This window comes from Palaemon carinicauda, chromosome 7, assembly GCF_036898095.1.
Source record: "Palaemon carinicauda isolate YSFRI2023 chromosome 7, ASM3689809v2, whole genome shotgun sequence".
Lineage (NCBI taxonomy): Eukaryota > Metazoa > Arthropoda > Malacostraca > Decapoda > Palaemonidae > Palaemon > Palaemon carinicauda.
This window is the reverse complement of record NC_090731.1, coordinates 156,156,548-156,174,047: the sequence shown is the minus strand read 5'-3', so window position 1 is coordinate 156,174,047 and position 17,500 is coordinate 156,156,548. Positions and strand designations below refer to the sequence as shown.

Below are 17,500 nucleotides of genomic sequence, written 5' to 3'. Positions count from 1 at the left end.
TTGTTGTTGTTGTTGTGTGATGTCTGAATGGAATAGAAACGGCTGCATTTGCTGTTGCTGTTTGATGTCTGAATGGAATAGATACAGTTGCATTTGTTGTTGTTGTTGTGTGATGTCTGAATGGAATAGAAACGGCTGCATTTGTGGTTGTTGTTGTGTGATGTCTGAATGGAATAGAAACGGCTGCATTTGTTGTTGTTGTTGTGTGATGTCTGAATGGAATAGAAACGGCTGCATTTGTTGTTGTTGTTATGTGATGTCTGAATGGAATAGAAACGGCTGCATTTGTTGTTGTTGTTGTGTGATGTCTGAGTGGAATATAAACGGCTGCATTTGTTGTTGTTGTTTGATGTCTGAGTGGAATAGAAACGGCTATATTTGTTGTTGTTGTTGTGATGTCTGAATGGAATAGAAACGGCTGCATTTGTTGTTGTTGTTGTGTGATGTCTGAATGGAATAGAAACGGCTGCATTTGTGGTTGTTGTTGTGTGATGTCTGAATGGAATAGAAACGGCTGCATTTGTTGTTGTTGTTGTGTGATGTCTGAATGGAATAGAAACGGCTGCATTTGTTGTTGTTGTTGTGTGATGTCTGAGTGGAATATAAACGGCTGCATTTGTTGTTGTTGTTTGATGTCTGAGTGGAATAGAAACGGCTATATTTGTTGTTGTTGTTGTGATGTCTGAATGGAATAGAAACGGCTGCATTTGTTGTTGTTGTTGTGTGATGTCTGAATGGAATAGAAACGGCTGCATATGTTGTTGTTGTTGTGTGATGTCTTAGTGGAATAGAAACGGCTGCATTTGTTGTTGTTGTTGTTGTTTGTATTAGAGAAAAGAAGAATGAGGGTGGCTGATGAATAGGCAGACCTATTGACTCTTACTTCATTCATAGCATTTTATGACTTTTGTTTTTTCTTGGATTTTGCAGACTGTTTGGTTGTTGTTTTAAATTGCCGGAGCTATTGCAGACTAATACGGACTCTTGAATTATTACAGCCGGTAACAATATTAGTTTAGGCTTGTTTGTTTTTAGATTGTCCTAACTTATGTAAAACACAGAGAAGATGATTTGTAAAAAAAAATCTATAGGATTACTGGAGTGAGAAGGTGGCTCCTGTGTGACATTAATTCCTAGGTAGTAGGTTGGCCTGGGCACCCGCCACCCGTTGAGATACTACCGCTATAGAGCTATGGGGTCTTTTGATTGGCCAGACAGTAGTACATTGGGTCCTCTCTGGTTACGGTTTATTTTCCTTTTGCCTACATACATACATACATACATACATACATACACCGAATAGTCTGGCCTATTCTTTACGTATTTTCCTCTGCCTCATATACCTGACAACACTGAGATTACCAAATAATTCTTCTTACTGCACTGTACTAGTTCAGTGGCCACTTTCCTCTCTGTAGGAATAGAAGAGACTCTTTAGCTATAGTAAGCAGCTCTTCTAGAAGAAGGACAGTCCAAAATCAAACCATTGTTCTCTAATCTTGGCTAGTGCTATAGCCTCTGTACCATGGTCTTCCACTGTCTTGGGTTAGAGTCCTCTTGCTTGAGGGTGCACTCGAGTACACTATTCTATCTTAATTCTCTTCGTCTTGTTTTGTTAAAGTTTTTATAGGTATATAGGAGATATTTATTTTAATGTTGTTGCTCTTCTTAAAATAATTAATTTTTTTCGTTTCCTTTCCTCACTGAGCTATTTTCCCTGTTTGGGCCTCTGGGCATAAATAGCATCCTGCTTTTCCAACTAGGATTATAGACTAGCGAATAATAATAATAATAATAATAATAATAATAATAATAATAATAATAATAATAATCATGATCATAATAGTAATACTTAATGGGTGACTTACTTTGGAGGTTTTTCATTGAGGACGGAAAAGTAGTCCGGAGGCAGTCCGTCGGAGCTGAGAATGGCCTCGTAGCTGGGCGGTTTGTCTTCCATCTCGCCCTGCGACGCAGCTGCTGCTTCGGTGCTGTTGTTGTCACGCTGTTGTGGGGAAGAAAGGAGAAACAGGGGTCAATGGCTTGGTTTCAATAGTGATTAGTTGAAAGAAATTATAACAATTTGCTTTTATAATACTGTTAAAAAAATCGTAATTTTAATCGCGCTATTTTCCTATTGGATCCCTTGGGCTTATAGCATCTTGCTTTTCTAGCTAGGGTTGTAGCTTGGCTAATAATAATAATAATAATAATAATAATAATAATAATAAAAAAACTCTCCGTAAAAATATAGCGTTCTCAGCCATATTTCAGTAAAATATAGGCGACCGTAATTTTACCCCACTTTGTTGATGACCGTTATATCACTCCTTTACGTCAATATATCCGTTTTTTAAACGGTAAATGCCTGACAACATTTATTCCAGGACTTTTACAATTTTATTAATGCACATTTTTAACAGTGTAGTCTACTAGGTAATAGATAGGAGTTTAGCAGGCACTCGACAGGTCAATTTTTTCATTGATTTTTTTACCATTATTTTGCACTGCAAGAAAACCAATGTGGAATTCAATTCTTCAATGATGATATTGAAAGCAATAATAATAACCAAACCCATTTCAAATCATAGAGTCATTATTCCGAAAAGTTATTATTTTTCTCCCTTAAAAACAGACAAATGATATGATTTCCGGTCATGACCCGTGCTTGATGTATAATTACTAATCAGTAGGAAAACTAAAAGCAGTAATCGCAAATCAAAATGGTGGGTAATAAACCGCTACATCCGGTGTAGAATCTATTCAATTATTCTTTTTGGTATTTTGGCAAATTTTTAAGTTATAAGGAGTGTTCATTCAAGTTCCCGGGCAGAATATCTATTTATATATGTAAGCATTTGCCTAAGTATGTATATATATATATTATATATATATATATATATATATATATATATATATATATATATATATATATATATATACACATATACATTTATGTACGGCTTACATACATGTACAATATGTAAATTGTCCCAATATACATGTAATTTTTCCTTTGAAGGGGTTGACTCTTGAAGAGTACATGAACACTTTGGTGTGTATATATATATATAATATATATATATATATATATATATATATATATATATATATATATATATATATATATATATATATATATATATATATATATATATATATATATATATATATATATATACTTTGATATATATATATATATATATATATATATATATATATATATATATATATATATATATATATATATATATATATATATATATATACACACACACTATACACACATTCAACAGTCAGGTATTTTTGCCTGACTGGGTTACACCAGAGAAAATGCAAGACGATAATTACTGATTTATTCATAATTTAACCCCGGAATTAAGATGAGGCTCTGATGGAGAATATTTCTCAACATTAGGCTCTCCATAATACTATATACAAGGTTCCTTAGCAACAGAGAGAGAGAGAGAGAGAGAGAGAGAGAGAGAGAGAGAGAGAGAGAGAGAGAGAGAGAGAGAGAGAGACTCCATAAGAGCCTTTGAAATACATCTGTTAAACAAACTAGGAGATTTAATTATATCTACGTAATCTGGTTAGCTTTAGTACAATTATCTGGTTTTTTATTTTCCTTCCGCTCTTGCTTGGTCGCCTCACATCTGTCGTTCACTTAATGAAAATAGTCTGTTGTTTATTTCCGCAATTGAAGTATTTTTTTTTTCTGTAGGATTAGATATTTACGTAAAGAAAATAGAAGGTACAGTTATGTCCTTAACAAAAAAAAAATTACTTCTTTTTCCATTAATCTTTGGTAAAATAAAAGTTGATGTGTAACTATTCTTAGATATAACACAAGGCATTTTTTAGTTCATTTTGTTTTAGTTCGTAATAATTTTTGTTATGTCTATTCTTCCATAGTTAGACGTAGGAATTCTTGGTACACCTCGCTCTGAGGAAGTTTACCATGTAACACCCAAACTGTGCGACGACTTCCCTATGTGTATCCCCCACCTCAGCCATCTCATCTTATGCTATCTGTTTGGTTACTCACCGCGCGGTAAGAGCATAACAAGATGCATTTCTTTGCAGCGAGGTGTGTTATAAATTCCTGTGTCCAACTGTACATTCGAGGATGTCTGTGCGTCCTTGAGAATTCATGTCTCTTTAGACAACGTCAAAAAAAAAAAAAAAAAAATTCCAATTATGCTAAGTAGATTACAACTTCTTAGGAAAATACTGAGAAAATCTAATTTCTCAAGCATTCTGCAGCATCATGATCGTACGATCATACAGCTGGGACTTTAATTAATCTCTCGCTAGCTAAGTAATTAGTAAATAAATAGAAATAAACACATGTAAAAGCAAAAAAGTAAAAATGAATGAAATTTCTCATAACTGGAATTACTCTTTGTGTATAAGAATTATATTAATGAATAAAAGGAACTTAAATCTTAAAATAGAATAAATGTCTTTATCTAATTAGTATATTTCGGAATCTTGGCTGAAATGTCTTGGCCAATTGTCAAAATTCTTTAGTTGAAGAAACGTGTAAATAAGACTAACTATATCTTTGCATAGTAAATTATGTATTATCAAATAATCGTTTGTTCATTTTTAATTGGAATATTTGTTACTCTCTTTGATGTTTATCATTTGTTCGTGGTTTTGAAATGAACAAAAGGGAAAGGGCAGGAGAAAGATTGCTTTCATATATGATTTCCTTATTCGCAAAAACCTTTCGAATACAAACATAAGCAGAATTATGAACGATGTCTTTATAATAATAAATTATCAAAGTGCCACTAATGATATCTAGAATACTTGTTGATTACAGCAGATGTTGCGCAACATTATATTAAAACCTCTCCTTCCCTAAAGAACAAAACTCCTGTCGGAGGAAATAAAGAGGATATTTGTGACGTAATCAATTCCCATTTGCGGGTTTTGTTTATTTTTGTGCTAATGTCCGACATGACCGCATCGGCATATGGCGCTGCCGTCTTTGGTTGACAGTTTCTACATTGTGCTGCGCAATCTGTGATGTAATTTAGTCTTCATTATTTTTTTCATTATTCTCATGTTTTATTCATTATTCTCATTTAATTTGTTTTATTCATATCCCAACTTAAGCATTCAGTTCCCCTTTTTCATGATGTAATAATTTATTTATATGCTTTACATAACAGTCAAATTATTTATTCATTCTGTTCCCATTTTAATGAGATATTTAGCATTCGGTCGTCATTAAAATTATTTATTGATTTTATTTGTTATATCAACCTTTCTCCTAAACTCCATCTGAGGTTCTTCTGAAATCGTAAACTAATGAATTTGATGTACATGCCAAGATTAAAGTAATTTATTTCTTATTCCTCATCACTGATCTAACAGTTCCTTTATCACAATTTTTTCCTTTTATCATTCCGAAAATGTCTCGCTATTTAAAGGTTCAAAGGTCACCCATGAATGGCAAGGGCATGGGACAGTGACATTGCCCTATCGAGTAGGACAATACCCCAGAGACTGACATATATATATATATATATATATATATATAATATATATATATATATATATATATATATATATATATATATATATATATATATATATGTATGTATATATATATATATATATATATATATATATATATATATATATATATATATATATATATATATATATATATACAATCAGCACCCAAGCCCCTTCTCCACCCAAGCTAGGACTGAGGAGATAGACCTATAGGCTCCCCTAAACCCCCCATCCTAAGCTCACAAGGATGGTAAGCTTGCAGCGACCAAAGGAACTAACGAGCTGAGCGGGACTCGAACCCCAGACTGGTGCTCACCAGTCAGGGACGTTGGCACATCGGCCACCACAACCCATAATTATTGCAGATCATCAATTACTTGTATCGTTATTATATAAATTTGTTCTATCACCGAAATTACCTTAAATTACATTCCATGAATACCATCTATAAATCACTGAAATTTCCCACTATTATAATTTCTCATCTAATTCCCCTGGCATTCACTTACCATTATTTTGAATTTTTCCTATTTCCTCATTCCTCCTATCATCACTATTATTGTAGTTCCTCAATTGCTCGTATCGGTATTATATAATTTTGTTCCATCATCGAAACTACCTTATATTTAATTCCATTAATCCTATCTATTATTATTTCAATAACTGAAATTTCTATTATAATTTCTCATCTGATTCCCTAATGTTTGAAATATTTTTTTTTTTCAATTTTCCTATTCCTTTTATCACTTAATCTTTTCTCCTTCTCCGTTCTCCATCCATTGACGTCACTTCCCTTTTTAAACTCCTCAGAGAACGCGGTTTTTTTTTTTTTCGTTTTATCTCCCTAACTCTACCAACAATTTATTTGAACTCTGCGACTGTTTTGGCAACTGTAGTTCTTATTATTATTATTATTATTATTATTATTATTATTATTATTATTATTATTATGATTATTATTATTATTAATAATAATAATAATAATAATAATAATAATAATAATAATAATATTTTTACTCTTATTATTATTGTTATAATTATTATTATTAATCAAGCTACAACCCTAGTTGGAAAAACAAGATTCTATAAGTCCAAGGGCTCCAACAGGAAAAAATACCCCAGTGCGGAAAGGAAATTGGGAAATAAATAAAGATATAAGAAGTAATGAACAATCAAGATAAAATATTTTAAAAACAGTAACAACATCAAAACAGATATTTCATACATAAACTATAAAAAGACTTATGCCAGCCTGTTCAACATAACAAACATTTGCTGCAAGTTTGAACTTTTTGAAGTTCTACTGATTTAACTAGGATTAATGAAGGTATGAATTTTTCTTCTTGGAGAAGTCTCTACCTGGTTTTGTGTCTTTTCTTTGTCTGGAGTAGATGTTATTCTAACAAGTGGTGGTGATGAAAAGTTGATTTTAATTAAAGAAAAATTGAGTTCACAACAAATGAAGTGAGTAAAACAAAAGTCATTCTAATTGCCAATGTGTAATTATTAATTAAGTTGTTTATTGATGATTTTAGCAATAAAGCTGGTATTTTATATTCTAAAGAATGATACTTGAATTGGTAATATTTTTATATAGATTTTTCATAGTTAGAACTTTATTATTGTTCATATGAAAATTTATCAGAATTTTCATGAGTTTTTAGAATTGTTCATATAGATTTTTTTTTTAGAATTTTCTTAATGATAAGATTTTTTTTTTGTTTTTTTTTTAGAATTGTTCGTATGATATTTTTTTTTTTTTTTAGAATTTTCTTAGTAAGATTTTAAAACTTTCATAAGATTCTTTTTTAGAATTTATTGGAAATTGGGGCAATTCTTTATTTCATTTTTCATAATCACTTATAAGTATAAATTTGTACTCTTACTTTATAAATAATGACATTTAATGTTAATTGATCTATAGTCGCGCTAGTTAAATTAAAACGTTTTCATCTCCATGTATAAAACATCTCGTTTGCAAAGCTACAAAATGAGTTTATGTAAAACCCACAGACAGTTACACCGAGAGGAACTGAATCCGACAGCATCTCCGAGTCTCAAATTATCTCGAGACCTGAAATTATCCTGAATGATCACTAACACCGACATGATCTTCTAATCAAGATTTATATCTAGATTAATATTATTTACGTCTTCTCTAACCGACGCCGTTCCTCCGTCTCCTGGTCTTCGGTCGAAGATCCGGATGGAGATTCGGACAACATTTAGATCTCTCTCTCTCTCTCTCTCTCTCTGTCTCTCTCTCTCTCTCTCTCATTACAACTTATCTAGGCTGGAGTTTGTTTTAAGACTCTCTCTCTCTCTCTCTCTCTCTCTCTCTCTCTCTCATTACAACTTATCTAGGCTGGAGTTTGTCTTAAGACTCTCTCTCTCTCTCTCTCTCTCTCTCACACACATTACAACTTATCTAGGCTGGAGTTTGTTTTAAGAATCTCTCTCTCTCTCTCTCATTACAACTCATCCAGGCTGGAGTTTGTTTTAAGACATTCTCTCTCTCTCTCTCTCTCTCTCTCTCATCTAGGCTGGAGTTTGTTTTAAGACACACTCTCTCTCTCTCTCTCTCTCTCTCATTACAACTTATCTAGGCTGGAGTTTGTCTTAAGACTCTCTCTCTCTCTCTCTCTCTCTCTCTCATCTAGGCTGGAGTTTGTTTTTAAGACACTCTCTCTCTCTCTCTCTCTCTCTCTCATTACAACTTATCTAGGCTGGAGTTTGTCTTAAGACTCTCTCTCTCTCTCTCTCTCTCTCACATTACAACTTATCTAGGCTGGAGTTTGTTTTAAGAATCTCTCTCTCTCTCTCTCTCTCTCTCTCATTACAACTCATCCAGGCTGGAGTTTGTTTTAAGACATTCTCTCTCTCTCTCTCTCTCTCTCTCTCTCATCTAGGCTGGAGTTTGTTTTAAGACACTCTCTCTCTCTCTCTCTCTCTCTCTCTCTGCCGCCTTCTAATTAATTAATATTAAAAAAGACGCCGCATAAAGGAATGTCAGAGTCCTGATATTCAAGACGGACAGAGAGGCTCTGTGAAATCAGACGGGTCTGTCTAGTTTCCGTTTTAAATCATAAGGAATCTTTGACGACTGATTTAATCTGTATCTGTAAATACCAGATTAGTAAATTAATTTATCGTGTCTCCTCCCACTTGGATTTTGAGAGAATGCAAATAAAGTGACTGAAGAAATTGGCATTACTTCTAACCATCCATTTTCGCCTGAAGTTATAATAGAAGCTGAGTAAGAATTGCTTTGTACTCTATCACCGCTCACCCGCCTCTCCTCTCCTTGCTTGAGGGGGGGGGGGGGGGGGGGGAGGGACGTCATAAGAAAGACCCTCTTCTTATATTGTCTATTTTCTTAGTTTTTTCTCAAATCTCGAAATGTCTCGCAAATTATGCCCGAAACGGCGGAGATTCCAGTGTCTGGATATACCGCCTTCTAGTCTCTTTGATTTCCAAGGATACGCAATCGTCGTGTCCAGGATGTGCTTGTAAATAGTACCTCTCTCTCTCTCTCTCTCTCTCTCTCTCTCTCTCTCTCTCGACTGGAATATCAAAAAGGCGCCTTGACATATCGAGTGGCCATCACTTCAACATTTACTTTTATTTGCCTTTTTTATAGCCCTCGATACCTAGACGGAATCTATAGTTTTGTGTGTGTGTGTGTGTGTGTGAGAGAGAGAGAGAGAGAGAGAGAGAGAGAGAGAGAGAGAGAAGTGGATGGAGTTTAACAATATATTGGTACATAGATACAAAATTTTTCTTAATTAGGTTCCCAAAGAAAGAGAGAGAGAGAGAGAGAGAGAGAGAGAGAGAGAGAAAACTTAGAAGTTAGAACGTCTTTTTGAGTGGTAATCCACAGCTGCCACTTGGGGCCCTTTCAAGGGATATATCTTCCTTGAAATAAAGCCATCAGGGCCCTTTGTTATAATGAATATGATATATCCGGTTCTTAAAACCTTTCTTGCGATAGGTCCAACCACATGGAAAACCACAACTTATTGTTCCTCACAGTGGAATTTTTTTTTTTTTGTTATCTATCTTGAAATTTCCTGCTTTTGTATCCGATTTCATCCACAGGCGGCAATAGCTATTGTCTGCTTTGTTCTGTATTTCTGTATTTCTCAATCCTTTATCTTATTATCTTTTTTGTACTAAATAGGTTTCCAATCCTTTATCTTATTATCTTTTTTATACTAAATAGGTTTCGAAAGCTTTCGAGACAAATGTATTTCTGTATTTTCTTCTGTATTTCTCAATCCTTCATCTTTTTTGTTGTTGTTGTAATAAACAGGTTTCGAAAGTATTCGAGGCATAAATGTATTTAGGAAACAATTCTAACGATAATAATAGGTGTGGAAATTGTTCTATGAATATTGCAACGTGGTAAACTTTTGGAAAGGATATTGCAACTGTGGAAATTTAGAAAGATACTAGAATACTAGAGTCATGAATATCACTGTATAGATAATTGTAGCCAAGCGTAAGAGCTAACTAGGTGTGAAACTGATCAAAATGGTATCTGAGGTTTGCAGACTGTTCCCAGGTGAATACAGTTTGAGACTGTTGGTGTCATGATGGGTTCCGTATGTTTATGAAAAAAAAGTCAACAGATGGCGTCAGCTGCGGTTATCCTAATCTCGGGATTCAACATGTCTTTAGATTGAGGTTTTATTTTCTTGGTTGTTAATTATCTAAGTCAGTTTGCACTCATATAAATTCTCGCTGACATAAGTCTTTTATAATTTTTATATGACATATCTGTTTTGATATTACTGTTTTTTAAATATTTAATGTTATTTTTTTCTCGTCGTTTATTTATTTCCTTTCCTCACTGGGCTAGTTTTCCTTATTGAAGCCTTGAGCTTGTAGAATCTTGCTTATCCAGCTAGGGTTGTAGATAAGTAATAATAATAATAATAATAATAATAATAATAATAATAATAATAATAATAATAATAATAATAATTCTCGACACGGAAACTGGTTTGGTGAGAATGCCATTTTCTCCAAATTATCATAAAAACTCCAGAGTATGAACATTGAGAACAACTTTCTCTATCTGGGAAGTTATTCATTTTATGGATTTGTCAGATGGAATATAGCCAAACTTGAATGAAATAGCAAGGCAGACATGACGTAATAATTTGTTAACAACGTAAATCTAATCCGTTCTTTCTGAAGAATAGATATTAAGTACTGTAATTATTTCGATAGATATCAAGTACTGTAATTATTTCAATAGTTATCAAGAATTATAATTATTTAAGTAGTTATCAAGTCGTTGTCATCATCATCATCATCATCATCATCATTATCCCTTCCTACGCCTATTGACGCAAAGGGTACTGTACTTATTTCAATACTTACCAAGTACTGTAATTATTTCAATAATTATCAAGTACTGTAATTATTTTAATAATTACCAAGTACTGTAATTATTTCAACATAGCAGTGTATAGTATTTCCTGAGCGGGTATATACAGTATGTCCCGGACGCAGGGGAGTGCGTGTAAATATAGGTGAGGGAGTGTGGCGTGCTGGTGATGAGCTTACGTTTAGATATGATAGAGCTTATTAGCAAGTTGTCTATTCATGGGATTCAACCCTTACTGGGCAGTCAAAGGGTGACTGGGGCAATGAATATCCTCTTGATTTTTTCCTTATCAGCCTCAATAAAAGGTAAATAGAAGCAGGTATAAAAATAGATGGGAAAGTACTGTCATTAACCAGACTCACAACGGTTATGATGTGTATACGTGAGCTCCCGATCGACTTCACCGGCTTTTGTGTCACAGTTCTCTCTCCACTCCAGTTCATGCTCAGCAAGATTTGAAACCTGCCGTGCCATGAAGATATGACAAAATTGGGGGATCGTGGTGGCCGATGTGGTAACGCCCCTGACTGGTGAACGCCAGACTGGGGTTCGAGTCCCGCTCACACTCGTTAGTTTCTTTGATCGCTGCAACCTCACCATCCTTGTGAGCTAAGGATGGGAAGTTTGGGGAAGCCTATAGTCTACCTGCTAAGTCATGAGCTTATCTTGGCCCTAGCTTGTGTGCTGATCATATGCGTATATGATCAGTCTCTAGGGCATTGTCCTGCTTGATAGGGCAATGTCATGTCCTTTACCTCTTCCATTCGTGAGTGGCATTTAAAGCCTTTAACAGACGCCTTCTTGGCTGTGTTCAGCGTAAATTCTCTACCAGGCTATTTATTTCTTACTCCCTTTTGACTCATTACATCATTTTGTCTAATGCAACATAGTTAACTAATCGGAGTTGATGTATGGATGGAGGCAGACTGTCCATTAATATAGTTATGAGATAAAAGGCTACAACTGTCTGTTCCGTCCTTTTAACGGGTATCTTGGTTAACTACATTAATTTTGTAGACACGCGGAAGGGTAGAATCCAGTATTGGGCAATAACAAATGCACATATATGAAACCATTTCAATACTGGAGGCTTTTATGTGGTTAACACCTTTTTTCTTAACACCACCAAATGCTGGTATCTATATTTACCTGGGTTGATAAGTAAACAATAGTATGGGATCGAATTTGGTCCCAGAAATTCGCAGCCTAAGCACTGAATCTGTATTTGGGTTGAGCTGAGTTAACTGGTGAGCCATAATTTGGAATCGAACTTGGTCCCAAAAATTCGCAGCCTGAGCACTGAGTCTGTAGCTTTGTTGAGCTGAGTTAACTAGTGAGCAATAATGAGGAATCGAACATGGTCCCAGGAATTCGCAGCCTGGACACTGAACTGTTTATTTATCTGGTAAAGACAGTTTCTAAAGACCTTGAAAGTCAAGTTCATACGGTTCAATAGCCAGCACCAAGGTCAAACCACTGCTACTAACGTCACAAGATGCTAAAAAAGCGTGTCTACATGATTGAACCGCTTATATAAATGCAGACTAATTATATATTCAAGATTATATCATGAAACTGATGTTTTTATTTGTATTTATTCCCCTGAGGTCTTTATTATGCTTTTATATATATTATATATATATATATATATATATATATATATATATATATATATATATATATATATATATATATATATATATATATATATACAGTATATATATATATATATATACAGTATATATATATATATATACAGTATATATATATATATATATATACAGTACATATATATACATATATATATATATATATATATATATATATATATATATATATATATATATATATATATATATATAATGTCTTAAGCTCTAGGCTCTGTAGAAAAACGGGTTTGTAGTGTCAGGGGAATTTTATTGTTGTAAATTAAAGTAGATTTGTCGCAACATATGAATGTGGAGTGTGGAAGTAGCGACAATGTTTGTTTGTTTAGTTTGGTAGTTGTAATTGTCGCTCTGTCCTTAGATATAAACATTTGAGATTTTCTAAGTGAACACACTCGGACTTTACTATATACATATTCATATAATGAATGCTCATTGAATAATCACTGTGATTGTGTGAGGTCTCAAAGGCATGGATGAGATGCATACAATACCTTATGTATAAACAAGGGGGGAGAGAGAGAGAGAGAGAGAGAGAGAGAGAGAGAGAGAGAGGAGAGAGAGAGAGAGAGAGAGAGAGAGAGAGAGAGGAGAGAGAGAGAGAGAGTGGCTATCTTCCTCATTTGATCCATCTTTTTCTAACAATAAAAAAAATGTCCTACATGGTCGGAGTCTAAATATAGGATGCGAAGGAATTTTTTAATGCCAAACAATTATAATCATCTAACTTTTGTTTGTTTGTTGTAGAAACGTACTAAAAGTATCTAAATAAATGACACAAACAAAGACTTAAATACACGAAAATACGAATAGAGATTAGCAAGAAATTGTAGGTTAACTTCAATTGTACAAAATTGAAAAATTAGATTAATGTCTTGACTATTCCGATTTCCTTATTTTTCTCCAAATTTTACAGACACTTATTATGATATTATTACAAGCTAAGCTACAACCCTAGTTGGAAAAGCAGGATGCTATAACCCCAAGGGCCCCAACAGGGAAAAAAACAGTGCAGTGAGGAGAGAAAGTAAAGAAGTAAGTAAACTAGAAGAAAGTTACAATATTGCAACATACATCTTTAAAATAGATCTTTCGCATATAAACTATAAAGAGAAACTTATGTCAGCCTGCTCAACATGAAAAAAAAAAAAAAAAACATTCTTTGCAAGTTTTAACTTTTGAAGTTCCACTGATTCAACAGCCTGATTAGGAATATCATTCCACAATCTGGTCATAGCTAAGATAAAACTTCTAGAATACTTTGAGGTATTGAACCTTATGATGGAGAAGGCTTCACAGAAGCTGGATTCTACTGAATTATGTACCTTTTGTTTCTCTAATCTACTGCTTGTTTTGGGAGAAAATAACCGACCTTTCTTTTTCTACCTGTGACCTTTTTCTTCACTGATCCTTTTTAAATTTCCTCTGCATCACAGTTGAGTGAATGGTAAGAACGCGGAGGTCAAGCGAGATAGCCTTCAGTAAGCTTAAATGATGCGTTTCGTCCAAGACTTATTCATTTTAGAAATTTATTTGGAATAATTCAAAGATAATCGGCTTTAAAAATTATTGGAAGAATTAAAAAATAATTATCTTTCAAAATTCATTTGGAAGAATTGAAAAATAATCGGCTTTGAAAAATTCATTTGAAAGCATTCAGAGATGATCGGCTTTAGAAATTCATTTGGAAGAATTCAAAGATAATCGGCTTTAAAAATTAATTTTGAAGAATTCAAAGATAATCGGCTTTGGAAATTCATTTGGAAGAATTCAAAGGTAATCGGCTTTAAAAATTCATTCTGAAGAATTCAAAGATAATAGGCTTTGGAAATTCATTTGGAAGAATTCAAAAGTAATCGGCTTTAAAAATTCATGTGGAAGAATTCAAAGATAATCTGTTTTGTCAAATTTGTCTGACTAGTTTTTATTCTTCATGGCAATTTGTAAAATGTAACCACAATAAATAGTGATGTTCTTTCTTACTATATTTTATTTTTCATGGTATTTTATCTTTATAGAATCTTTTCGCTATTAAATTGAATATGTTTTGATCAATTTGAGGTTTCTTATATTGCATTCTACCTCAGTTTCCGTTGATCTCTTATATAAGTTATTTAAAATAATTAAATATTCGCTAGTTCGTTGTTATTTCTTGTACGTCTCTTTTCTCCTTAAATGGCAAAAAATATGTCCAATCTCGAAAACATATTGATATCATTATTTGGTTAATGATCATTACTAACAACTGACAGTACTTCTATTGAAATAATTGTAATTATCACAAAAAAATCTATCCAATCCCAAAATCTATTATTAATATTGTTGTTATCATTATTAATATGATTATAATTAATAACCTACAGTATTATTATTATTATTATTATTATTATTATTATTACTTACTAAGCTACAACCCTAGTTGGAAAAGTAGGATGCTATAAGCCGAGGGGCTCCAACAGGGAAAATAACCCAGTGAGGAAAGGAAACAAGGAAAAATTAAATATTTTAAGAACAGTAACAACATTGAAATAAATGTTTCATATATAAACTTTAAATTAGAAAAAAAAACAAGAGGAAGAGAAATAAGATAGAATAATCCCCGAGTGTACCCTCAAGCAAGAGAACTCTAACCCAAGACAGTGGAAGACCATGTTACAGAGGCTATGACACTATCCAAGACTAGAGAACAATGGTTTGACTTATTTGTAATAGAAAGAAGTATAATGATCGCAGATGTTATTTTAAAAAATCAACGAATGTGTCATGTAAACAACAGACAAGCAACACCAGTAAATTCAAACCATTCAGATAAACAGACCAACAAACTAACAAACAAACCATACGACGGAACTGAACGTGAGACTGAGCGTATCAGATTCACTGTTTGAATACTTTCACTCTCACTCTCGCTCGAAACCTTAAAACGGGGAATAGATAGTGAATGGGTGGAAGGTGTCGTCAATATTCGTGACCGTAGTGAGGTCATGTTTGGAAATGGTGAATATTGTGAAATATATTATTATTATTTTACTATTATTGTTGTTGTTGTTGTTGTTGTTGGGAAAGCAGGATGTTACAAACCCTAAGGCTCTAACAGGAAAAATAACCCGGTGAGGAAAAAAATAAGGATATAAATAAACAAGAGAAGTAATGAACAATTATTATTATTATTATTATTTATTATTAGCTAAGCTACAACCTAAGTTGGAATAGCAGGATGTTATACGCCCTAAGGCTCCGACAGGGAAAAATAGCCCAGTAAGGAAAGGAAAAAGGGAAATAGTTAAATTACAAGCGACGTAATTAACAATTGAAATAATTTAAGAACAATAACAACATTCAAATAGATCTTTTATAATTAACCATGAATAGAAACATGGCAGCCTTTCCAACATAAAAACATTCTCTGCAAGTTTGAATTTTCGAAGTAATGAGGGATCAAAAAAAAAAAAAAAAAAAAAAAAATCTTCTGAAATCAAAGTGGTAAAAATAGATCACTATTATGGGGCCCGTAGACCCCTCCCCCCACAACACACACCCGAGAGCCATGTGGTTATTATTATTCTATTCCCCACACCTGTAATATCCTCTAAGATCTCGTGCATAGAAACAATGCGGATGTCAGGATTGATCGATTGTGGCTTTGAATCGTGATATCCTTGTTGAGAGAACGATAATAGGCTTTCAATGTCTATCTAGGTCGTGATTCACGGTTTGTGTCTTAATTTATTTTATATTCGTCTTTCGTTATTATTATTATTATTATTATTATTATTATTATTAATACTTGCTAAGCTACAACCATAGTTGGAAAATCAGGATGCTCAAAGCCTAAGGGCTCCAACAGGGAAAGTAGCCCAGTAAGGAAAGGAAATAAGGAAAAACTACAAGAGAAGTTTAAGAACAATGATAACATTAAAATAAATCTTTCCTTTGTAAACAATAAAATTTGAAAATAACAACAGAATAAAATCTCTGTTACTTGTGAAATACGGATATTCCTTTCCTAGCTACCTATTGTTTTTAGTTAACCTAAATTTAGGGTTGTGGTGGCCTGTGTGGTAAAGTCACTGACGGGTGAACGCCAGACTGGGGTTCGAGTCCGCTCAAATTTGTTATTTCCTTTGGTCGCTGCATCCTCACTATCCTTGTGAACTAAGGATGAGGGGTTTGGGGGAGCCTATAGGTCTACCTGCTAAGTCATCAGCAGCCTTTTACTGGCCCTCCTTGGTCCTAGCTTGGGTGGAGAGGGCGGCTCGGGCATTGTCTTGCTTGATAGGGCAATTTCACTGTTCCTTGCCTCTGCCCTTCATGGGCGGTCATTAAACCATTAAACTGGCCCTACAACAGAGAGAGAGAGAGAGAGAGAGAGAGAGAGAGAGAGAGAGAGAGATAATGTAAACATACAAAGCAGCGCTCATAATTATATGCAAATGTCTTAAAGGAGCCGACTATGTTTCTGACCGGGTTTTTAAGGTATTGCTTTACTTGCTTGTTTTACTTTTTTTTTATATATATAAATTTCCATAAATTTTTGTATAATCAAATTATGCCTTATTTAGAGAAAAAGAATACACACATACATGCACACACTCACAAACACACACGCACACACACACTCAAACACACACACACACACACACACACATATATATATATATATATATGTGTGTGTGTGTGTGTGTGTGTGTGTGTGTACATATACGTACGTATTTGCCTTATATTTAAATGAAAACTCACAAAAATCCCCAAAATTCAAAAAGATATAAACATCAGTTCGTTCCAACCAATAAAGCAGACTTCTCACATATTCTTTAAATTATTATCAAAGGGAATTCCAGCGTATCTTCCAATTCTCCTTATGATGTGCTTCTTCAACTTCATAAAAAAAAATTGTCATATTTTC

The 17,500-nt window shown here is 33.5% G+C and overlaps 1 protein-coding gene across 1 annotated transcript in view; it reads right to left on the bottom strand.

Moving 5' to 3' along the window:
* The window catches only part of LOC137644091 (ubiquitin-associated protein 2-like), a 54,861-nt gene that overhangs the window by 6,372 nt on the left and 30,989 nt on the right, over positions 1–17,500 (bottom strand). Inside the window, exon 3 of the mRNA XM_068377036.1 lies at positions 1,869–2,005. Within this exon, the coding sequence (XP_068233137.1) occupies positions 1,869–2,005 (137 nt within the window). The remainder of the gene's footprint in view (positions 1–1,868; positions 2,006–17,500) is intronic.